The following is a 25,300-nucleotide window of genomic DNA, read 5'->3' as shown; positions in this document are numbered from 1 at the left end:
TTTGAGGAACTGACTGGCACCCTCGACCGGCTCTCGCGAGGCACGTCCCTGTGGCTGGATGGGCTGACTGTAGAGTTCTTCAGGGCATTCAGGGATGTCCTGAGGGGCGACTATGCGAAGGTCTTTACGTCTGGAGAGCCGCCCCTTTTTTGGTGGAATATTAATAAAGTTATTTACAACTGGGAAAAAAATATAACCAGAATCCCCTCAGTTAAGGGACTGACTCCAAGCTGGCTGGCCACAGCCCGTGTACTGTGCATAAGTAAATAAAGGGTGACCTGGTGATGGGATACCAGCCTCTGCAGTTATTTCACAAAGCAAAAGCATATGGCAGCATTCCAGGAAAAATTCAGAAAAGTATATTCAGGACAGTTTAACAGAAGAATATGTTGTGGATCCAAGCAGGAATCAGGCCATTTTAGCTCTGGTAATGTGTGATGAGGCAGATTTAATAAATGACCTCAGAGTAAAAGATTCCCAAGCAAACAGTGACCACAAAGAGGTGGGATTTAGTGTTTAATTTGAGAGTGAGAAAATTAAGTCAGTAACAGCTGTACTAAAGGTATGGTGATTCCTTCCAAGGGAAGGTGGGCAGAGATGGCTAAAGTAAACTGGGAAAGGAGTTGAGCAGGAATGACAGTTGAGGAACAATGGCAGATGTTTGCAAAATAGTTCATGACTGACAGTGAAGATATATCCCAGTGAAAAAAGAAGATTCTAGAAAGGGAACAATGGTTTGCTAGAGAAGTTAGGGATAGTATCAAATTGAAAGAAAAAGAAACATACAATATGGCAAAGGTTAGTGGTATACCAGAGGTTTAGGAGAGTTTTTGAACCTAACAAAAGATGGCAAAAAAATAGAAATGGTCAGTAACAGCTCCCTTAAATATATAGAAAGGAAAGATGAGACCAAAATGAACGTGGGCCTCTTAGAGAATGAGGAGAAAGTGAGGTCTGCAGATGCTGGAGATCAAAGTTGAAACTTTATTGCTGGAACAGCACAGCAGGTCAGGCAGCATCCAGGGAACAGGAGATTCGACGTTTCGGGCACAGGCCCTTCCTCAGGAATGAGCAGAGAGTGTTCAGCAGGAGAAGATAAAAGGTAGGGAGGAGGGACTTGGAGGAGGGGCGTTGGAAATGTGATAGGTGGAAAGAGGTCAAGGTGAGGGTGATAGGTCGGAGTAGGATGGAGGCGGAGAGGTCAAGAAGAAGACTGCAGGTCAGGAAGGCGGTGCCGGGCTGGAGGGATCCGGCTGAGACAAGGTGGGGGGAGGGGGGATGAAGAAACTGGTGAAGTCCAAGTTCATCCCCTGCGGTTGGAGGGTTCCCAGTCGGAAGATAAGACGCTCCTCCTCCGACCGTCGGGTTGTTGTGGTTTGGCGGTGGATGAGTCCAATGACCTGCATATCCTCGGTGGAGTGGGAGGGGGAGTTGAAATGCTGTGCTACAGGTTGGTTGGGTTGGTTCGTCCGGGTGGCCCAGAGGTGCTCTCTGAATCGCTCCGCAAGTAGGCGGCCTGTCTCCCCAATATAGAGGAGGCCACACCGGCTGCAGCGGATGCAGTAGATGATGTGGGTGGAGGTGCAGGTGAATCTGTGGCGGATATGGAAGTTTCCTTTGGGGCCTTGGAGAGAAGTGAGGGGGGCGGTGTGGGCGCAAGTGTTGCACCTCCTGCGGTTGCAAGGGAAGGTGCCGGGAGTGGAGGTTGGGTTGGTGGGGGGTGTGGATCTGACAAGGGAGTCGCGGAGGGAGTGGTCTCTACGGAAAGCTGATAGGGGAGGGGAGGGAAATATATCCTTGGTGCTGGGGTCTGTTTGGAGGTGGCGGAAGTGACGGCGGATGATGCGCTGTACATGGAGATTGGTGGGGTGGTAGGTGAGGACCAGTGGGGTTCTGTCCTGGTGGCGGTTGGAGGGGCGGGGCTCAAGGGCGGAGGAGCGGGAAGTGGAGGAGATGCGGTGGAGGGCACCGTCGACCACGTCGGGGGGGAAATTGCGGTCCTTGAAGAAGGAGGCCATCTGTGTTGTACGTATTTTGAACTGGTCCTCCTGGGAGCAGATGCGGCGGAGACGAAGGAATTGGGAGAATGGGATGGCGTTTTTACAGGGGGCAGGATGGGAGGAGGTGTAGTCCAGGTAGCTGTGGGAGTCGGTTGGTTTGTAGTAGATGTCCGTGTTGATTCGGTCGCCTGAGATAGAAACAGAAAGGTCTAGGAAGGGGAGGGAGGAGTCCGAGACTGTCCAGGTGAATTTGAGGTCGGGGTGGAAGGTGTTAGAGGCTGGAGAAAATAATAATTGGAAACCAGAAAATGGCAGAAAAATTGAATAGATACTTTGCATCCGTCTTCATAGTACAAGATGCTAATAATATTTTCAAAAATATCAAACAATCCAAGGGCAAAAGGAAAAGAGGAAATAACTACAGTAACTATCACTGGAGCAAAAGTAATAATGAAACTAATGATGCTAAAGGCTGATATGTTCCTTGGACCTGATTGGGTGCATTCTAGGATATGAAGGGGAGTAGTAACTTTAGACAGCGGATGCACTGGTAGTAATCTTCCAGGAATCCTTAGATTCTAGAAAACTCCCAGAAGCTTGAAAATTGCCAGTGTAACACCCTTGTTCAAAATGGGAAGAAGACAAAACAAAACTGGCAAAGATAGGCAAGCTAGCAAAACGTCTGTCATTGGGAAAATGTTTGAGTCTATTATGAAGGATGTAATTGTAGAACATTTAGAAGCACATAATTTAATCAAGCAGAATCAGCATGGCTTATGAAATGGAAATCATGCTTGAAAGTTTTATTCGAATTCGTTTGGTCCATCAAGTCTGTACTGACCCTCCAAAGAGCACCTTACCTAAACCCCGACCCTATCCAAAAACCCTGCATTTATCATGGCCAGTCCACCTAACCTGCACATCTTTGGACTGTGGGGTGAAAGGAGAAAGTGAGGGCTGCAGATGCTGGAGATCAGAGCTGAAAATGTGTTGCTGGAAAAGCGCAGCAGGTCAGGCAGCATCCAAGGAACAGGAGAATCGATGTTTCGGGCATAAGCCCTTCTTCAGGAAGCCCTGAAGAAGGGCTTATGCCCGAAACGTCGATTCTCCTGTTCCTTGGATGCTGCCTGACCTGCTGTGCTTTTCCAGCAACACATTTTCAACTGTGGGGTGAAACCAGAGCATCTGGAGAAAACCCATGCAGACACGGGGAGAATGTGCAAACTCCATACAGGCAGTCGCCCAAGGCCAGAATTAAACCCAGGTCTCTGTTGCTATGAGAAAACAGTGCTAACCACTGTGCCAAGCAGAAATCTATAAACTCCCATTCTCTGACTAGGAAACAAACCCACACTGCAGTGGTAAAAGCGCAGATCCTAACCACTAGAACACCAGGGTAGGCATTAATTTATTTGGGCTTTTAAAAGACTTTCAATACAGTACTGCACAGAAGGCTACTTAGTAAGATAAGAGCCCATGGTGTTGGACTAATACATGAATAATACCCTGCAAGGACTGCAACAAACATTACATTGGACAGACAGGCAGGCAACATGAGCACCAACTAGCACCAAAAAAAATGATCAACTTTCATTGGTAACCATACATACAGATGAAGAGGGACTGGGACAATACATCCATCCTGGGACAAGCTAAACAAAGACACGCACGGCAATTCCGAGAGACCTGGCATTCAAACCAGAACTCAATATGCAAACATATTGATTTGGAACCTCTCAGAAGTGATATCATCTGCCACAGAGCAAGACACATAATTAGCAAACGGGACGGAACACCAGCGCTTCATTGGAGGTTCACTGATGATGTTACCTAGTCTGGTGACAGAACGTCTGAAAACAAATCTACCAGCTCAGCGAGTAAACTTACAACCTGGCGTTCATAATGTTTACAAGTATGGAAATGAACAGTCTCTTACTTAAGTTGGTTTGCAATTAGTTTCCTTCTCTCGACCTGTAACTCTATCAACATTTCCCCAATATGAATAAAGCTAAAGGCCAAAGTATAGGACGCTATGAGTTCCAGGAGAGAAGATAAGGGAGTTGGGACATCATGTTGAGGTTGTATAGTATGTTGGTGAGGCCACTTTTGGAGTATTGTATACAGTTCTAGTTATCATGCTATAGGAAGGAATTTTTTTCCTTTTTTAATATTTTATTAAACCGTACACAGTTTACAAACAATTGACATTAACAGCTGTATACAGAGAAACAGCAATTTACAAGGGAGAGGAATGGCAAATCCAAACCCCAAACCCTACAGTTCAACCAGTTTTCAGCGAAATGAGGACAAACCTCAAATCCCACTTTCAGTAGGAAGGATATTATTAAATTGGAGAGGGTTCAGAGAAGTTTTACCAGGGTGTTGCCGGGACTAGAGGGTTTGAGTTATAAGAAGAGGCTGGATAGGCTGGGATTGTTTTCACTGGAGCATAGGAGGTTAAGGGGTGATCTTATGGAGGTTAATGAAATCATGAGGGGCATAGATAAAGTGAATAGCAAAGGTCTTTTCCTGAGGGTGGGGGAGTTCTAAACTAAGGGGCGTACTTTTAAGGTGAGAGGAGAAAGATTTAGAAAGGACCTGAGGGGTAACTTTTTCTCACTGTGTGGTTCATATGTGAAATAAACTGCCAGAGGAAATGGTAGATACAGTTACAGTCACAACATTTAAAAGACATTTGGACAGGTGTATGAATAGGAAAGGTTGAGAGGGATCTGGGCCAAATGAAGTCAAATGTGACTAGTTTGGGAAACTTGGTCAACATGGACAAGTTGGACCAAAGGGTCTGTTTCCATACTGTATGAGACTGTAATCTATTAGCATGAATGAAGGATTGGCTACCTAGTAGAAAAGAAGAGTTATGATAAGGGGGGCATTTTTAGGGTGGCAACCTGTAGCTATTAGAGTGCCACAGGGACCAGTGTTGGTCCACAATTATTTACAATGTATTTTAATATCTTAGCTGAGGGAAGTGAATTTGCTGTTGCCATGTTTGCAAATGACACAAAAATTGATGGGAAGACAATTGTTGAGGATGACACAACGAGTCTACAGAGGGATGTAGACAGGTTAAACCAGTCGGCAAAACCTTGGCAGAGAGAATATAATGTGGAAAAATGTGAGGTTATGCACTTTGACAGAAAGGAGATTTGATTATTATTGAAATGGGCAAAGGCTTCAGCATAGATGGATTTGGGGCTCCTTGTGCAATAATTGACAAAAGCTAACATTCAGTTTCATTGGGTAATAGAGAAGGCATGTGGACTGTTGGCCTTTATATCAAAAGGAATAGACTATAAAATATGGTGGTCTTGCTTCCTTAGGGTAACACGGTGGCTGTGTCTAGCATTCTGTCAGGGACCCGGGTTTGATTCTAGTCTCAGGCGACTGTGTGGGTTTCCTCCAGGTGCTGTGGTCACCTCCCACAGTCCAAAGATGTGCAGGTCAGGTGAATTGGCTATGCTAAATGCCTATAGTGTTCGGGGATGTATCGGATAGGTGCATTAGTCAGGGGGAATGTAGAGTAATAGGGTAGGGGAATGGGTATGGGTGGGATACTCTTCGGAGGGTCGATGTGAACTTGTTGGGCCAAATGACCTGTTTCAACACTGTCGGGATTCTATGATAAAATCACACAAGACAACAATCAGATCACAACGAGAAAACTGTGAACAGATATGGAGGGGTTTCTTATGAGGAGAGGTTGTGTAGGCTGGGCTTGTGTTTATTGGAAGAATGAGAGAAGATCTTATTGAAATGCATGCGATACTTGGCATGGTAAGTATTGAGAAGTGATTTCCCCTTATGGGAGAGTCGCGGACCATCGGGCATAATCTCAGAATAAGAGGTCATACATTGAGGACAGAGATGAAAAAAGTGTCTCGAGAAAAGCAATCAATAAATGGTCATGTTCTCCCTCAACTGCTTTGTCTCTGCATTTTTTCAAAGAGAAATCTGCTATTTTCTGATATATGTACTTCCTTAGTAACTTACTGTTCCTTCAGAATCTTTCATTGATTGATATTTCTTGTTGAGATTAAAACAGGAAAGCACATAAGAAAGCATTTACAGTAAACAGCAATCCACAGGAGACAGGATATGGAACAAAATGCCAAGTCCACAATAGTCGTTACAAGTTGATAGAAAGGTTGTTCCATTACTAACCTAAAAGCTCAGCAAGTCCATTTTCCCAAGTCTTGCTTTCTTATTTAAGGTTATCAACATCCTGTTTTTTTGGCCTAACGCCCATAAATTGTTTTGGGATGGGTCAGGGTTCTAGTTTTAACTTGCAACAAGACAGAATCCTTTATTTGCCTTTGTGTGTATGCCTCCACGTGCCTCCATCTCCTTTTTTGCCTTCCCTGTGTTTCTGCCTCTGATCAGCTGTTCCATCCACTCCTTGGAGCTGATTATTTGGTCCCATCACAGTGCTTCGACAGTACATTGCAAACATGTATGTCCCAGATGCAATTCAATACAAAGAAATGCGCAAATTGCGTTTTCGAAAAAAATAACAGTGAAAGGAAGTAAATCCCAAACAGACTTTTGACAGAATGTGACAAAAGAAACATGAAGGTATATGAATCTACAAATACTAATGCAATTAAATCATTTATCACATTGTATTAAATATTTTTGTCTGCAATGGATTTTCTACACATGAATACATTCCAATGTACTGTTTCACATATTAAGCTTTTTAATTTCCACTCCTATCATACATGAACTTCCACAATTAAATAAGATCTTCCAAATGCAAGTTCATGTCATTTTTTCTGTTATACTACATTTCTTTATAATTTACCTCTTGTACTTTATTTATACTGTATATTTATCTCTCAGTTTTTCACAAACATTCCTATTCATAAAAACAGTAACAATTGTGCATACTCCATTGCAACACACAATTGTCCTGTATTAAACATAGCCTCCAGTTTCCTTGAAGCAACATGATGAGAAATCAGTTTTATCAAATGCATATAGGGCGACCCCCATATCCCACGGTTTAATTTACCCACGGTTTATCGCGGCTCGAACATATCATAGGAAACGTTCTAGAACCAGGGACCAAGAGGCTGCCAGGAATTTCATCTGAGATAAGAACCTATACACTTTTACGGTAGTAATTAATGCACATTCTGAAAGGGCAGTGGATACAGATTAAGTAACAATTTTCAAAGGGGAAATGGGTATGTCCGTGAAGGGGAAATGCTTGGCTGACTATGGAAAAAGTTCAAAGTAATTGAATAGTTTCTTCAAAAGCCAGTACAGGTACAACTGGCCAAATGGTTGTGTGTCATTTTGTGATTCTATGAATCTCCTTCTCTCCTTGCAAAAAGTCTTGGAAAATCTAATTTTTGGTATCAATAGAGTATACACCTGGAATGCCATAGAGTGTATCACATTTCCACACCATTTAATTAGATCTCCCCACTTGCCATCTACTGACTTATAAAATATATGCCGAGAATTTTAACAGGAGATCTCCAGAAATTTGTTCAAAGTTTCTATCAGTTATAGAGGGTGATTAGTAGAATCCAGTGGAAATGCTTCCATTGTTTCTAATAGAACTTTCTGACATTACAGGTTTCACAATAATATGATTAAGCCTTGATATGAGTTTGCATTTTTGAGATTCTTCATTAGCCTTGTCGTTTAAAGGCGTCAGTCTCAAAACCTCAGAGGTATTACTTTGTACCTGGATATCCCAGTCAGAGCATGTGCAGTACTTCTCAGCATGTACAACACATTTTGCTTTCAACTAGCAGAGTTGGTAAAGGGGAACACTAATAGTCTTGTCCCAAGATGCCAACTAAAAAACAATTTGCTTCATTGTTTCTCAGTAAAATCCCTAGTGACCTCTTTGAAGAAGATTTAAGCAGCCTTCCCCATTTCCGCAGCTTAGTATCCATATGAAAACAGCATCTATACTACTTATGCTCACATCCAAATCATTTATATGAATGATGGAAAGTAGTGGACCCAACACCGATCCTTGTGGCACTCCTCTGGTCACTGGCCTCCAGTCTGAAAAACAACCCTCCACCACCACCCTCTGCCTTCTACCTTTGAGCCAGTTCTGTATCCAAATGGCTAGTTCTCCCTGTATTCCGTGAGATCTAACCTTGCTAACCAGTCTCCCATGGGGAACCTTGTCGAACACCTTACTGAAGTCCATAAAGATCACATTGACCAATCTGCCCTCATCAATCCTCTTTGTTACTTCTTCAAAAAACTCAATCAAGTTTGTGAGAAGTGATTTCCCACACACAAAGCCATGTTGACTATCCCTAATCAGTCCTTGCCTTTCCAGATACATGGACATCCTGTCCTTCAGGATTCCCTCCAACAACTTGCCCACCACCAACGTCAGGCTCACTGGTTTATAGTTCCCTGGCTTGTCCTTATCACCTTTCTTAGACAGTGGCACCACATTAGACAACCTGCAGTGTTTGGGCGCCTCATCTGTGACTATCGATAATACAAATATTCTCAGTAAGAGGCCCAGCAATCGGTTCCCTATGTTCCCACCAGGTTACAGTCCAACAGGTCACCTGGAAGCACCAGCCCTTGGAGCGCCATTCCCACATCTCCCTGATGAAGGAGCGGTGCTCCGGAAGCTAGTGCCTCCAAACAAACCTGTTGGACTATAACCCGGTGCTGTGCGATTTTTCAACCTAGTTTCACAGTTTTACATATATTCATACAGTTTTTGAGAAAAGTAAAATATAATTCTGCAAAAACAAATTCACCCCATAAGCTTATATGTGTGTGCATGTTGGAGCAACAGATTGAGTGTGAGTGTGACTGTGAGTGTGAGTGTGTGTGTGGGTGCATGTGATAGAGTATGTGTGTAAGCTTGGTTCAGCGTGTGTGGGAGTGTGATGGGGTATTGTGAGAGGGTGTGTGTGTAGGTGTGAGTGGGAGGGGTATACCTGTATGCATATGAGAGAGAAAGATTGAGTGCTTCGCGGCATGGTGTAAAGATAACAATCTCTCCATCAATGTTAGCAAAATGAAGGACCTGATCATTGACTTCAATAAGTGGAGAAAAGGACATGCCCTGCCTGCATCAATGGTGCTGAGATGGAGATGGTCGAGAGTGTCAAGTTCCTGGAATGATGATGACCAACAATCCGTCAACATGATGGCCAAGAATGCACAAGAACAGCTCTAATTCCTCAGGAGGCTAAGGAAATTTGGCATGTCCACAAAGACTCTTACCAATTTGTATAGATGCACCATAGAAAGCATCCTATCTGGATGCACCACAGTGTGGTATGCAACCACTCTTCCCAAGACCACAAGAAACTACAGATAGACGTGAACACAGCCAGTCCATCATGCATACCAGCCTTCCATACATTGACTCCATCTAGACTTCTTGTGGCCTCAGGAAAGCAGCCAACATCATCAAAAACCCCTCCCACTCCAGTTATACTCTCTTCCACCTTCTTCCATTGGGCAGAAGATATCAAAGTTTGAATATACGCATGAACTGATTCAAGAACAGCTTCATCCTCACTGTTATCAGACTTTTCAACAGGTCTCTCAAATGTTAATTCTGATCTCTCTCTCTACACCTTCTCTGCAGCTGTAACACTAAATTCTGCACTCTGTTCTGCTACCCTGATGCACTCTGTATGATATGATCTGCCTATGTAGCACACAACACTTTTCACTGTATCTCGGTACATGTGACAACAATAAATCAAACAAGCATCAAGCATTATGTTATGCCCTCTCTTGGTAGACGGCTCGATAATGCTGAAGACCCTGGTTCTCCTCTTCATGCACTGCTTGCTTGTTCATAGCTGCAGTGCCCTGAGCCACATGCCTCTGGTTCTGATTATGTTGCCCATTCCTCTTATCTTCCTCCACTTTCTTCTTAACCTTAATAAAGTTAATACAGCTGCTGGGTTAAATTGGTCAAATATCTGGCATGAAAGTACTGATCTGTAAATAAATATCAGAAGTGTCAGAATTTCCATTTGAACTCTTGACATAGGGGTCCAAAGGATATATTCACTATCAGGTTGCTCATGTCTTGGGTGAAAGCCTAGCTTACATATGGTGAGGTACATCTTGCCAGTGTTTGCATTCTATATCCGTCTGCTTCATCTGGCCCTATTATCATGTTCTTTTATTTCTTTTGTTCCTTGTGTTTATCTGGCATCCTTGAATGTGTCTACATACTGTTTGCCTCAATCACTCCCTGTGGTAATGGGTTCTACCGCTGTCCATGTGAAGCATCTTCTCCTGAATTCCCTATTGGATTTATTAGTGACTATCTTATATGGATGCACCCTGGCTATGGTATCCCCCTCCAAATGAAAATGCCTTCTCTTCTGCCATGTAAGTGTCCACCTAGGGAAAGGGGAATCACTGAAATAACAAGTTTTCAATTGATGGAAAAAAGGATAGGATTGTGAATATCTCCTCTCACATTAAAGAGCTTTATTTCTTTCTCAAGTCTTCACTCATACTCTCATTTAGCCACTGAGTCATGTTGGGTTACAATTCCATGGGAACCAGTAGCACCTCGTGCTTGTAAGATATTTTATCACAGGAGTAATCACAACTGAGACCAATCGTCTTCACAGCTTAGGGGACCTGTGAGAAAGTATAAAATCCATTGATATCTTAGTTGAGACCAACTAACTAAATACAGCCCAAGGATCCAACAAGAGGTTGTGAATTTAATGCCAGACCACACAGTATGTTTATCTACTAGATTTTAAGGGCATTAATAAATTGAAGAGTTATAAACTATTTTCATTTTGAAAAATATCCAACCCAATTTCCCAGTGTTTTAAAAGGAACAACTTCCTCTATCAGTTTATTTCTTGGTTTTATCCAGTATACAATTAGCGAGTTAATGGTTACTTGGCTCATATTGGAAATTAATTATGCTAACTTTTCAAAGAAAAAGCCAAACAAGACATCCATTATCTTACTACACCTTCTTCACCCAGACATTTGATTACATAATCTTAGCTCCCATATTTTCCTGTTTACAGCAAAATCTCCCCTCGTATTCCTTCCTCCCTGCAACGCACACCAATAAATGTCAGAGTTCACAATGAAACGGTCATTGTTTGGAGAGCTTCTTTTACTGTTGGAGTAAATTGTTGGGCACAGTGCAAGGAACATTTATCCAGGTCAGTGACAATTTTCTTACTATCTGTAACAATTTAAGAGATGAATATTCTACATTATGGGGATTATAATGAGATATGTTCTGTATGATTTTCTTCACATTGCACAATGTAATGATCTCCATAACAGAAAAGGTACATTATTAACCTTTTGAAGGAACTCAGTACAACACAATAACAAAGTGAAGTCTTTGGTAGAAAGAGATAGAGGGAGATATTTGAGTCACTGATTAATTTAAAGAGAACCTGACGACATTGAAACTGTGTATTTGTCATGATGTTCTGCTTTTCTCCTGTAGTTTTAATTCAAACTGAAGTTCAATTCAAAATTGATTTAATTAAAACCCTTACAGCATGAAATAAAAACCTGCCTGATTACTTCATTCATTTTGCTTCTGAGTCCATTTTGAATCCAGTTCTGAAAGATTTTGTCAACTCCAGTGGTAAATTTCTATGCATGATTCTCCACACAACAGCCATCTCCCATTCTCAATTGTGATTTATACTCTTGTTGAGGTGTTTCCAGAGCTCTTATGTTGAAGTGACAGGAGACGTTCAGGAGATCAATCTCCATCCCCCACCACCACCATCACCACCACCCACTAGCAGAAGCTCACCCTTTTTAATCACTCCTCTCTTTCTCTCCTTAATGCTTTGACCTCAATGTTGAGGTACAATTTAAAAGATAAGTCATCTTCTGGTCCCGCGATCAAGTGGAAGATTTTCATTTGTGAGTCTAAACAGTAGGTTTCAGCAGGCTATTCCACAATCAAGGCCATCACAATTGTGCCTGATCCAGTCTCCAACAAATATTCACACATTTGGTCTTTCCAGTAAGGAGTCACTTGATCATCATTAGTACTTGTTGTACAAGCCTGGTTAAGGTTTGTCCTTCCCTATCCAACTGTGCTCAAGCCAATTGTGGCAAATTTTCTAAGACTTAGATCACCTAGCTCAGCACAGCCCAGGTACAATAGTCCCTCTGTACCCTTGGGGGATATGTTCCACAACAAACCGGGGAAGCCCGAAATCACGGATAGAAGTGAACCCATTCATTTCAATGGATGATTTACCTTCCTGGCAGCCTTCTGGTCCCTGGTTCCAGAAGGTTCCCTGTAGTATGTTCTGGCCACAGTAAACCCGGTTAACTGAAACCGCGGAAAACGATTCCATGGAAACGGGGGTTGCCCTGTACTGTCCAATCCGTACATCTGTGGGTAGTGTGCCTTTTGGAGGAGCTTACCCAAAAAGCATGAACTGCTTGCAAACCTGTCCTAATATTACTGTCAATCCCACCTTTTCATACAGTATCTGTGCTCAGACCAATTGTGGCAAATTTTCTAAGACTTAGATCACCTAGCTCAGCACAGACCAGGTACAGTGGTCCCTTCGTACCCATGGGGGATATGTTCCACGACTAACCGCAGAACTAACTTCTGACTCCATTGAGAGAAAGGAAATTTCACTCAATACCCTTAACTGAGTATATATTGCTCTCTATGTAAAGTCGAAGTATAGTTATTTAATCAGACTTTCACTCCAAGTTGTGAGAGATGTTCATAAACTAATATATCTTTACAAATGGGAAAAAAAATAGCAAAAAAGCTTATCCCACTTCAGTCTTAGATTGGAGTCACTCACTTCCTTTCAGTAGAAAGTCAAAGGAAAAGTAATTCCTGGATTTCAAATTGCAAAATACAACAGTTGTTAAAAAAATCAGAAATAAAAACAGAAAGTGCTGGGAATACTCAGCAAGTGTGGATGCATCTATGGAGAGCAAAACAACATGAAAGTTAGAAAGTTCATCGACCTGAAAACATTTCCTCTGTTTTTCTCTCCATAGATGCTGCCTGACCTGGTGAGTATTTCCAGCAATTTGGTTGGGGTGGATGAATTCACAAGACCGGTCCTGAGTTTTTGAGTTGAACTAGATAACTGCCTTTTTAGTTTAATATTTTGATTTCCTGGCCAAAATCATTATGAAGTGTTTTTGGTGATTTTTATTTTCTGTCTCTCAATTACACAGATGTGATGACATAGTTAACTTGCAAAACATTTCAGTGTTTCACACAATAAACCCCGTTGTGTTCCTAGATTCTCTGCTATCTTCCTTCACTAAGCCCAAAGCAGTGGTATCTTTTATTCCCTCAAGTGTTTTCCCCCTCTTCTGAAGATGTTGACTCTTGATAACTTATAGTTTGATGGGAGCTCATCATTGTGTGCTGCTTTTCTGATGAGATGTTGAACTGAGGTCTGGTCTTCCCTCTCAGGTGGATGCAAAAAGTCCCATGGAACTGCTTTCAAAAAGAAACAGTAATGGCCTGTTGACCCTGAAAAGTCCTATTACTAAGAGCTGAGGGTTTGTGCCAAAGTTGGGAGAGCTGTCTCACAGACTAGTCAAGAAACAGCCTGACATTGTCTGTAGGGCATGATCTCATGAGTATGACTATGCCCCAGACACCACCATCCCGGGTATACCCTACTGACCAGAAAGTCAGACCCATCAAAGATGGTGGCACTATGGCATACAGTCAGAAGGGAGTTGCCCTGGGAGTCTTCAATCTTGACTCCAGACACCATAAAGTCTCATAGCAACAGGTCAAACTTAGATACAGAAATCTCCTGCTAATTACTACCTGTCACACCTCTCAGAGCTAATGATTCAGTACTCTTCAATGTTGAAGGTCACTTTGAAGATATTCTCAGGATGGCAAGGTAAATACACCCTGAGGAGAGGACTTTCACAGCCATGACCAAGATTGGCCTCAGTAGCACTACTACTGACTGAGAACTAAAGGACATAACTAGTAAACTGGGCCTGCCACAGCTGACAGACAAAGAAAAAAACCTACTTGACCCCATCCGCACCAGCCTACCTGCTGCAGATGCATCTGTCCATGACAGTATTAGTAGTAGTGACAACTTCGCAAGCCTGTCTTCACTTTGAGGGTACCTTCCATCATGTTGTGTGGTATTACCATCTTGCGAAATGGGATAGATTTCAAATAGGGGCTGTGGGCCATCAGTCGTAGCCAAATTGTATTCAACCACAATCTGTAATCTCATGGCTCAGCCTATTCCCCACTCTATCGTTACCATCAAACCAAGGGGGGGTGGGGGGTGGGGGGGTGGGGGGGGGGGGGGGGGGGTGGTCAATACTGATTCAATGAAGAGAATCAACTTATCCCACAATCAACCTATCATATGGAACCCCTACAATTCTATGTCCTACCACATCCAGTCATGAACAGTGATGGACAAATAAACAAGTAATAGGAAGAGGAGTTTCCATAAATATCCCCATCCTCAATGATAGGGGAACCCAGCACATCAGTGCAAAAAGTAATGCTGAAGCATTTGCAACCACTTCTGCCCAGAAGTACCAAGTGATTGGTCCTTCTCAGCCTCTTCCTGAGATGCCCAGCATTATGGGGAGATGATAGTGTAGTGGTAATAATCACATGACTCGTAACCCAGAAGCTCAGGTTAATGCTTTGGTGAGGACTGCAGATGCTGGAGATCAGAGCCCTTCGTCAGGTTCCCGAAACGCTGATTTTCCTGCTCTTCGGATGCTGTCTGACCTGCTGTGCTTTTCCAGCACCACACTCTCAACTCTGATGCTTTAGTGACACGGGCTCAGATCTTTCCATGGTGGTTGGTGGAATTTAAATTCAATTAATAAATATGGAATTGTGAGTGATTTGTTTGTGGTTTTATTTTAATTTTATCTGGAATAATAGAATGTCTCTTGATGGTGACCATGAAAGTATCATTGATTGTTGAAAAACCCCATCTAGTTGACTAATGCTTTGAGGGAAAGAAACTAGCAATTTTTATTTGGTGTGACCTACATGTCACTTCAGACCCATAGCTATGTGGTTGACTCTTTAGTGCCATCACAAATAGCCTAGTAAATCATTCAGTTCATGAGCATTTAAGGTCAGGCAACACATGCCAACCTTGCCAGTGACATGTATCCCTTGCTAGACTAAGAAAAAAATGTATATCTCCATTCACAATGATGAGGGAGCCAGCACATCAGTGCAAAAGACAAGGCTGAAGAGTTGCATCCATCTTCAGACAGTGGTGCCAAGTGGATGATCAATCTTGGCTTTCTTCTGAGGTCCCCAGCTCCACAGATGTACTGCAGAAACTTGCCAAGGCTCCTTAGACAGCAGCTTCCAAAGCTGCAGCTTCTGCAACTTCGAAAGATGAGCAGCAGATGTGTAGGAACACCACCACGTGCAAGCTCCCTTCCAAGCCATGCACCATCCTCACTTTGAACTGTATCACTGTTCCTTCGCTGTCATTAGGTCACCGTTCTGGAACTCCTTTCTTAATAACACTGTGGATGTAGCAGCACCACATGGACTGTAGCAATTCAGGAAGGTAGCTCGCCATCAATTTCTCAAGGGCAATTAGGGATGAGCAATAATGAGCAGTGGCATCTTACCCTATGAAAGAGTAATAGAAATATTGGTCAATATTTATCCCTCAACCAATATCTAAAACATGATGTGGAGATGCCGGAGTTGGACTGGGGTGGACAAGGTCAAAAATCAAACTACACCCGGTTATAGCCTCACAGGTTAATTTGAAATTGCAAACTTTCAGAGCTCAGCTCCTTCCTTCGACGTGGTATGATAGAGAGGCATAGGGCACAATATTTATCAGCAGAAAGTTCACAACTTTAAAACCAGTTACCTTTGTTGAATCCTTTAATTAGTTAGGAGATAGACTGCTGATAAAAATGCAAAATCCAGATTCATTTCTAGTCTTTATCCCGAGATAATTAAGGGTTTTATCAACGTACAAGAGGTGACATACAATGCACTTTTGGTGTGAGGTCCCGCTTTGAGAGAGAGAGAGAGTATGTGTGTGTCCGTGTGCGTGTGCGTGTGTGCCCGTGAAAGACAGTGTGTGTGTGCACATGTGAGAGAGTGTGTTTGTCTCTGCATGTGAGAGAGAGAAAGTGTATTTGCGCATGTGAGAGAGAATGTATGTGCAAATGTGTGAGAGGGTGTGAGTGTGTGGGCATTTGAGACTCTGTTTGTGTGTGTGTGTGTATGTGCAATTGAGAGCATGTGTGTGTGTGTATTTGAGAGAGTGTGTGTGTGTGCGCACCTGAGAGAGTATTTGTGTCTCCGTGTGCGAGAGAGAAAGTGTGTGCACATGTGAGATACAATTTCTGTGTGCACATGTGTGAGAGAGTGTGAGTTTGTGTACATTTGAGAGAGAGAGTGTGTGTGTGTGTGTGCACTTGAGAGCTAAAAATCACACAACACCAGGTTATAGTCCAACAGGTTTAATTGGAAACACACTAGCTTTCGGAGCGACGCTCCTTCATCAGGTGATTGTGGAGGGCTCGATCGTAACACAGAATTTATAGCAAAAATTTGCAGTGTGATGTAACTGAAATTATACATTGAAAAATTGATTGTCTGTTAAGCCTTTCATCTGTTAGAATACAGTGATAGTTTCACTTCTTTCATGTGTAAATCACAAAACCCTTTTTTTAAAGTTGCATTCTCGGGTTAGCTGTTAACAATGGTGATAGCTAGACAATATGTTGAAGGTGTTAGCCCCCTGTGTTCTGTCTATGACCTGATGTTTAGATTGATTCCAATCTAAAAAGTGAAATAACAGAGTTTTACATAAATTCATGCAGTTTTTGAGCTCAGAGTTCGACATGAATCTATGTGGTTTTTGAGCAAAGTGCAATGTAACTTTGTACCAAAAAAATTCACCACACACAATATATATGTGTGCATGTGGGTCTTTGTCTGTCTCTGTGTGTGTCTGTCTGGGGTGGGGGTTGTGAGTGTGAGAAAGTGTGTGTGTGTGTGTAGTTGGGGAACACTTCAGTGGTCCAGGACATTCAGCCTCGGACCTTCGGGTGACCATCCTCCAAGGTGGACTTCGGGACAGGCAGCAGAGGAAAGTGGCTGAGCAGAGGCTGATAGCTAAGTTCCGTACCCATAGGGAGGGCCTCAACCGGGACCTTGGGTTCATGTCACATTACAGGTGATCACCATTGCACTACACACACACACACACACCGATATTCCTACACACACACACACTCTCACATGCACACGGACACAGATACACACAGACGCGCACCCAGACACTCACATACACCCTTATAGACACACAGATTCCCACACATGCACCCCCTCACAGACTTAAGACACTCTGCACTCACTACACACACACACACACTTTCTCACACTCACAACCCCCACCCCAGACAGACACACACACAGACAGACAAAGACCCACATGCACACATATATATTGTGTGTGGTGAATTTTTTTGGTACAAAGTTACATTGCACTTTGCTCAAAAACCACATAGATTCATGTCGAACTCTGAGCTCAAAAACTGCATGAATTTATGTAAAACTCTGTTATTTCACTTTTTAGATTGGAATCAATCTAAACATCAGGCCATAGACAGAGAACACAGGGGGCTAACACCTTCAACATATTGTCTAGCTATCACCATTGTTAACAGCTAACCCGAGAATGCAACTTTAAAAAAAAGGGTTTTGTGATTTACACGTGAAAGAAGTGAAACTATCACTGTATTCTAACAGATGAAAGGCTTAACAGACAATCAATTTTTCAATGTATAATTTCAGTTACATCACACTGCAAATTTTTGCTATAAATTCTGTGTTATGATCGAACCCTCCACAATCACCTGATGAAGGAGCGTCGCTCCGAAAGCTAGTGTGCTTCCAATTAAACCTGTTGGACTATAACCTGGTGTTGTGTGATTTTTAACTTTGTACACCCCAGTCCAACACCAGCATCTCCGAATCACCACTTGAGAGCGTGTGGGTATGTTCATTTGAGAGCGAGAGAGTGTGTGTGTGTGCATTTGAGAGAGTGTGAATGTGGGTGCATGCACTTGAGAGAGTGTGAATGTTTGTGGAGAGGGTCTGTGTAAGGGTGTGTGAGTTGGTGTGTGGGAATATATAGTGTGGTGGGGTTACCTGTAGTGTGACATGAACCCAAGATCATTGTTGAGACAATTTGCATGGGTACGGAACTTAGCTATCAGTCTTTGCTCAGCGATTTTGCATTGATGCATATCTCGAAGTCCGCCTTGGAGGATGCTAAACTGAAGATTGGAGGCTGAATGTCCTGGACCGTCGAAGTGTTCCCCCACTGGGAGGGAGCTCCCTGTGTGTTGATCGCTGTGGTGTCCATTCATCCACTGTCGTAGCATCTGCATGGTCTCACCAATGTACCATGCCTCAGGTCATCCTTGCCTGCAACATATAAGATAGACAACATTGGCCGAGTCACATGTGTACCTGTCGTGTATGTAGTGGGTGGTGTTCCCACCACTCGGCCAATGTCATCTATCTTATATGTTGCAGGCAAGGATGCCCCAAGGCATGGTACATTGGCAAGGCCATGCAGATGCTACAACAATGGATGAATGGATACGCGCAACGATCAACACATGGTAGGGGCGTGGCGGAGGGGGGGCATTCCCTCCAAGTGGGGAACACTTCGGCGTTCCGAGACATTCAGTTTCTGATCTTTGGGTGAACATCCTCGAAGGTGGACTTGAGATATGCAACAACGCAAAATCCCCGAGCAGATGCTGTTTGCTAAGTTCTGTACCCATGGGGAGGGCCTCAACTATGTGCTTGGGTTCATGTCACACTACCGGTAACCCCACCACACTATATACTAGCACACACAGACTCACACACTTGCACACTTGTACAGATCCTCTTGCACATGCACACACACTCGCACTCTCTCAAATACACACACACACACATGCTCTCTCTCTCTCTCACACACACACACACACAAATTATCTCATTCAAGATTCCTTTCTGTCAAAAATATAAAAAAAACCCGACTTCAGCTTAAAACATAGACAGATTTGAAGCAGCACCTCACACCAAAAGTGCATTGTATGTCACCTCTTGTACGTTGATAAAACCCTTAATTATCTCGGGATAAAGACTAGAAAGGAATCTGGATTTTGCATTTTTATCAGCAGTCTACCTTCTAACTGATTAAAGGATTCAACAAAAGCAACTCGCTTTAAAGTTGTTAACTTTTTGCTTATAAATACTGTCTTATGTCTCTGTCATACCACGCTGAAGGAAGGAGCTGAGCTCTGAAAGCTTGCAATTTCAAATAAACCTGTTGGACTATAACCGGGTGTAGTTTAATATCTAAAACCAAACAGTTGTCATTATTTTGTTGCTCTTTGTGGGAAACTCATTATGAGCAAATTGGCTGTCCTATTTCCTCCATTACAATAGTGACAACACTCAAATAGTATCTAATCATCTATAAAACACTCTCGGACATCCTGAAGTTATGAACGATGCTGTACAGATGCAAGTTCTTCTTTCTTTCCTTCGGTTCTTAATCCCCTTGTCTATCAAAGTCTGTCAATCTCAGTTGTGAAATTTCCATTTGAAGCTTTTTGTGGGAAAAGATTTACAGATTTTTACTATCCTCTGTGTAAAGGAGTGCGAAAGCCATTTGTAGCCCCCTTTACAGATGTCTCAGCTAACATAATTTATCTCAGCAGAGTATGGGGACTAAACCTTTGTGTCTCTATATTTTACTACTACGCCATGTAGTTAAGATACTTACTCAATCTTCAGAATGGTAGTGCAGGTGACAAGCAGCTGCCAAATCCTATTGAAAGAAAGAGCTTCTGATATCAACCAGACGTTAGACACGAAATTAGACTTTTGAAAAAAGAAGTCTAACACTGGCAGACAAGGAATAAATCTATTTTCTCCACATCCGAAAGCAGTAAATTACGCAGACATATCGCTTAATTCATTCACGTACTCTTTTAGTTTATTGCCCAAGTGAGTATTCTTCTTGTGCAGGCTAGATGGTGAATATTGGCAGGGTAGTTGACTGAGGGAGCATCATAACTGTGTTTGATCATATTGTCGTTTCCAGCAGGCAGTTTCCTGATTGTTTATTGCCTCAGGGATACTCAGGCAACTTTTAACAACCCTGCTACCGAAGTCAGCACAGACTGAATCTGGGATTTTCCTGGTTTATTTAACTTAACATCAATCCAGGCAAGTTACACTCATGAGGCAGTTCATGGATTCTGTATTTGATCTAAATACCTATTTTATTATAAATTGTTCTCATTTCTGCAGATTCTACAAGGAGAGCTCAGCCATGATGACTCCTAACATCAGCTTGCATGTCAACAACAGTGATGACTGCTATGGTTATAACTGCAGGTGTTTGATATATTTGGATTACAAGACAATGGACATGACAATGTTTTCTTTCTATCTATTCTTTCTTTTGGTAGGTCTGATAGAAAATATCATTGTCATTTGGATAAACTGGCGGTTGGAAGGGTCCAGGAAAGAAAGCAATCTTTACATTTTTAATATGGCTATCGCTGACTTGTGTGCTGTTTTATTCATCCCATTAAGGATGGCAGAGACCTTTTACAATTACCACTGGATCTGGGGAGACTTTCTGTGTAAATTTGATTCCTTCATTTATTTTGTTACTCTGTACAGCAGCATTTTCTTCCTGGCCTGCTTTAGCATTGACAGATACGTCTCACTGCGATATCCATTCCAAGCCCAGGGATCACGAGACCGTCATATCCGTAGGATGGTGTGTGTGTGCATGTGGACTGTGGCAATACTACTATCTGTACCACAGTTTGTGCATTCTGAAATTTTTGGTATTGTGTATATTTATTGCTACTTATCTCATGCGTTATCGTTGTATGTTACAAACTCTCTGACTTTAGTTCTTGGATTTATCATTCCTTTGCCTATAATTATACTGAGTAATATTTTCACTGCAAGAGCTATGAAAAATTCCAGTAACACAGAAAGCATAAAAACCAGTAAAATAATATATGGTTACATCATAGCATTTTTGATATGCTGGTTACCATTTTACATAATTGTACTTCTTTCCCTACTGGATATCTTTCTTGACTGTATTGTGCTCGAGTTTATATATTTCTTTTATGACATGGTGGAGTGCCTCAGCTTTTTCCACTGTATCGTAAATCCCATTCTGTACAACTTTATACACAAAGATTTTCGGGATCATTTAACAGCCAGTGTTGTGAAGTACATGCCCAAACAATATGTCAAGGAGGATGATGATGTTTCCATTTCTTCAGACACCAGGCATATCGTGGTCATTACATGATTTAATCCTTTGACAAGCAGGAGAAAATGAGGGGTGTTATTGATTTGGTCAAAATGATCTGCCATTTTTTTTCTTCTATTGCTGTTCTTATTTCAATGTTATTTTTTATGATCCGAGTTGATGGTAATACTGGACATCTCAAATCCCAGATTGAAAATTGGTTTGATAGATCACATGTTTAATGTTTGCAGTTGGTTCTGTGGTGGTTAATCGCTGAAACGTATCTGCATGAGGTTGCAAATATTCTTTGATAACAGAACGTAAGTTTAAACCACAAAATAAAGAAAACAAACAAAGCTATATGTGTACACATGCACACAAATAAAATTGGGAGAAAGATCTGAATAAAAATATCAGAACAAAATTTCAACCTGATTCCCAGTCCTGTCCTTTTACTGATACTCAATTCCATAGTGATTTTACTCCTTTCAGAACTATTTAAGTTCTTACTGCAGTTTCTGCAGTCACATGCTTTCTTGGAGTTAATGCACTTAGGTCACTATTCCAAATTACTTTATGACCTGTTTAAAAAAAATTACTTTCACAGGCCTAACCCAAATAAAAACCCCAAAATTGATATAGTACACCTTTCACCACAAATGAAAGTCATATGAGCATCTTATTGCTGTAAAATATTAAATAGTTCCAATTAAATATTTTGTTAGAAGAAGGATGCAAATGAGGCAAAGAATGTGGCTCCATGTCACATGATGTCGCTTCGCAAATATAGAACATTCCCAAGGTTTCATCTCATTATGTGTTGCCTCAGTCTCAGAAATTTCTTGGAATCGGACTTTGGAGTTTTTCATCCATAAGTACCAAAAACAACTCCTTCTCAAGCCTTCAGCCTACTGGAGTCATTTAGCACAAATTTCAGAGTTAGTAGTAAAATCTTGAAAATAATTGAGTTGTGTGGGATTTGTGGGTTGTTTTGTCATGACCATGTGTTGAAAATTACCATTGTTTGGAAACCCCTGTATTATTGTATTGAATATAGAATACCCAGTTTGTGGAAGGATTCAGCTCCCTGAGCACATTGTGCATTCCTAGCAACCTAGAGGCTCCAAGCCACTTGTACACAGACAGGAAGGGGTTGGGGGAACAACAGTGTGCCTCTTCCTAATTAGTTTCACAATAGCAGTTGACTTTTCTCTTATCATTTGGTGGAGGAGGTATGGATCTGAGTTGGTGGAAACCAAATGGATAATGATGAAAATAAGACAAATTAAATGCACAAACTTCATCCATGAGTCTGATTAAAAGTTGGGTTTGGTTCAGTTAGTAACAGTCTCACCTCCAAGTTTGAACATTGCAGCTTCATACCCTTGTTCAAAATTTGAGTACAATAATTCATGCAAATCATTTAGTATTGTGGTGAGGAATATCACCTTATCGGAACTGTATGAGCTAGTAAACAGAGACCTGATCTATTAGGTCAGGTAGATGTTAATGTATTACGTAAGGACAAATGAGTTTTCAGGAATTTTCCCAGCATCCTAGTTCAACTCCTGATCCAATTAACTGATCTTTGATTGCTTAGCTGTTTGTAAATCACTGCTGTGCATAAAATGGTTATCATATTTGCCTACATAAGTGAATATACTTCAAAAAATACATCATTGTAAGGGAAGTATTTTGAGGGAGATGTGTTGTATAATCACAAAGCTTTCTGTCTTACACGTTGCCCTCCTTATACCTCTTTGCCTCATTTCCTCTTTTAAGATGCTTCTTTAAACCAACCTTTCTGACCAAGCTTTTGAGTATTTCCTCTAAAATCTTGTTTGGTTTGGTGTCATGTTCTTAACAATACTCCTGCAGTTGCGGAATATTCTATTTAATTAAAAGCGCTATATAACTAGGTTTTCTTATTCATGCATTATCCTATGGCTCAGTTGGTGAATGCAGCACAATTATTACAGACCATATAGCCTCTGGTTCAATTCCTGGTATGTGCTGATTTAGCTGCTTTCAGCGAGAGCACTATTAGCTGTGCTGCAATAAACCTCGGCTGCTATAATTAGCAAAAAATCAAACAGGGATACTGCACTCAACAGGAAAGCACATAAATGAGGGCAGGAATGGTCTTGACAGCAATGTTTTCATATGGCATACTTGAAAAGATATGATAAGTCGCTATATGTCTCACAGTTGCCATGCTAATTGCTGAGTTAACAGCTGAATGCAGCACTTGAGCAAGCTCACGAAATCAAACAGTGACCTTCTGATGGGGTGGGAAAATAGCTGTCTCTTTATTATCAAATAAAAATTATGAAACTGTGATTGTGTTCGGAATATGTGTCAATTTCCACATTGATCAAATCTGTTTTCTTGTTTCTTATTGATTATGATTTGTCCCAGTCTTAATGCTCACTAATCATACTTCATTGAACCATTCTCCTACATTTACCCTTCTCCAGAAAACGTTCTGCCCAATCAAATTATAACAAAACAAAAAGCACTCAAAAACACACATGGCAACTCCTCACAGAAAGCACTCCAAAATCTACAAAAATAATGTTTTTTTTTAAGGTCGTTATCACTGTAGTAAAAATACATGGCTAATTCCAAACCTGTAACTGAAATCTTGAGGTTTGGCTTAATTGCCACTGGTTAGGCTACTATTGTTATTTCTGATTTGCACTGCGCTAATTCAGTACAATTCCTGGGAGGCAACAGAGGCTCAGGAGCTTAACAAGTGACAATAGCAGGGGGGGGGGGGCATGTCCCTCTGCATCCTCACTGCAGGAACCTGGCAGTCATCAAAAACAAGTTCCACAGTTTAGCTTTCACAAGAGGTTTGGACAGAACTGCTGCAAGTTTTGTGTTGAATCTATGATGTGGGATATTAAATATTACTCTGTGAATATTCCACAATGTGCGTTTAAAACAAACAATTTAAAATCTTATAAAAATAAATCTATAAGGGCGAAGAGTGTCCCAGACGATAGTTCATGATGCAATAAGGTTTTATGCATAACAGATATACAACCCACTTTAAATTTAATGTCCTGGTCAACACACTTTCCCAGTCTTCGCACCTGAACATCAATTGGGGTGTACGATTCATCACTGGCTGTCTCTCCAAGGTTGAAAAGATTGGGAATGACTCAGGTTCCATGGTGGTGTTGTTTCACTTGATTCTGGTGCTGGTATACTTGCTGCAACATTGCCACCACAATTGCAACCATTATCACCACCTTACTGCCATCATCCTGGTACCAAAGAAAACACATGTGATACGCCTTAATGACTACTGCCTGGTGGCTCTGACCTCCATAATTTTGAAGTGCTTTGAGAGGTCAGTCATAGCTCATATGAACTCTAGCCTCCCAGCCTGCCTTGATCCTTTGCAATTTGCCTACCGGTGCAACAGGTTCATGGCAGATGCCATTCTCCCTAGCCTTGGAACATCTGGACAAGAAGGACATCGACGCCAGTCTTCTACGTTTTGACTACAGCTCCGCCTTCAACACTATAATCCCAATCAAACTAATCTTCAAACTCCGAGACCTAGGTCTCTGCTCCGCCCTTTGCAACTGGATCTTCGATTTGCTGACCCACAGACCACAATCTGAGGATAGATAACAGCACCACCTCCATGACAATTCTCAATACCGGCACCCTGCAAAGCTGCGTCCTCAGCCCCTTACTGTACTCCCTGTATACTCATGATTGTGTGGCCAAATTTCATCCAAACTCCATCTATAGGTTCACTGATTACACCATGGTTGTAGGCCAGAAATCAAAACAATGACAAGACAGAATATAGGCAAGAGACAGAGTGCTTGGTGTAAAGATAACAATCTCTCCTTCAACGTCAGCAAAACCAAAGAGCTGATCATCGACTTCAGGAAGCAGGAAGGAGGGCACGCCCCCTATCTACATCAATGGAAGTAGTTGAGAGCGTCAAGTTCCTAGGTGTGA

At 41.9% G+C, this 25,300-nt stretch overlaps 1 protein-coding gene across 1 annotated transcript; it reads left to right on the top strand.

Annotated features, from left to right (window-relative positions):
• Positions 1 to 11,151: 11,151 nt before the first annotated feature.
• Positions 11,152 to 23,650, top strand: LOC122543425 (atypical chemokine receptor 5-like). The gene is made up of 3 exons (XM_087985425.1): positions 11,152 to 11,179; positions 20,141 to 20,262; positions 20,347 to 23,650. The coding sequence occupies exon 3, from the start codon at positions 20,369 to 20,371 to the stop codon at positions 21,374 to 21,376; it is 1,008 nt and encodes a 335-aa protein (XP_087841551.1). The 5' UTR covers positions 11,152 to 11,179; positions 20,141 to 20,262; positions 20,347 to 20,368; the 3' UTR covers positions 21,377 to 23,650.
• The last annotated feature ends 1,650 nt before the right edge of the window (positions 23,651 to 25,300 follow it).

The sequence above is a fragment of the Chiloscyllium plagiosum genome, unplaced genomic scaffold, assembly GCF_037043375.1.
Source record: "Chiloscyllium plagiosum isolate Xiang-an unplaced genomic scaffold, Cpla_swu_hap1 HiC_scaffold_53X, whole genome shotgun sequence".
Classification (NCBI taxonomy): Eukaryota; Metazoa; Chordata; class Chondrichthyes; order Orectolobiformes; family Hemiscylliidae; genus Chiloscyllium; species Chiloscyllium plagiosum.
This window is presented reverse-complemented; position numbering and strand designations above follow the sequence as displayed.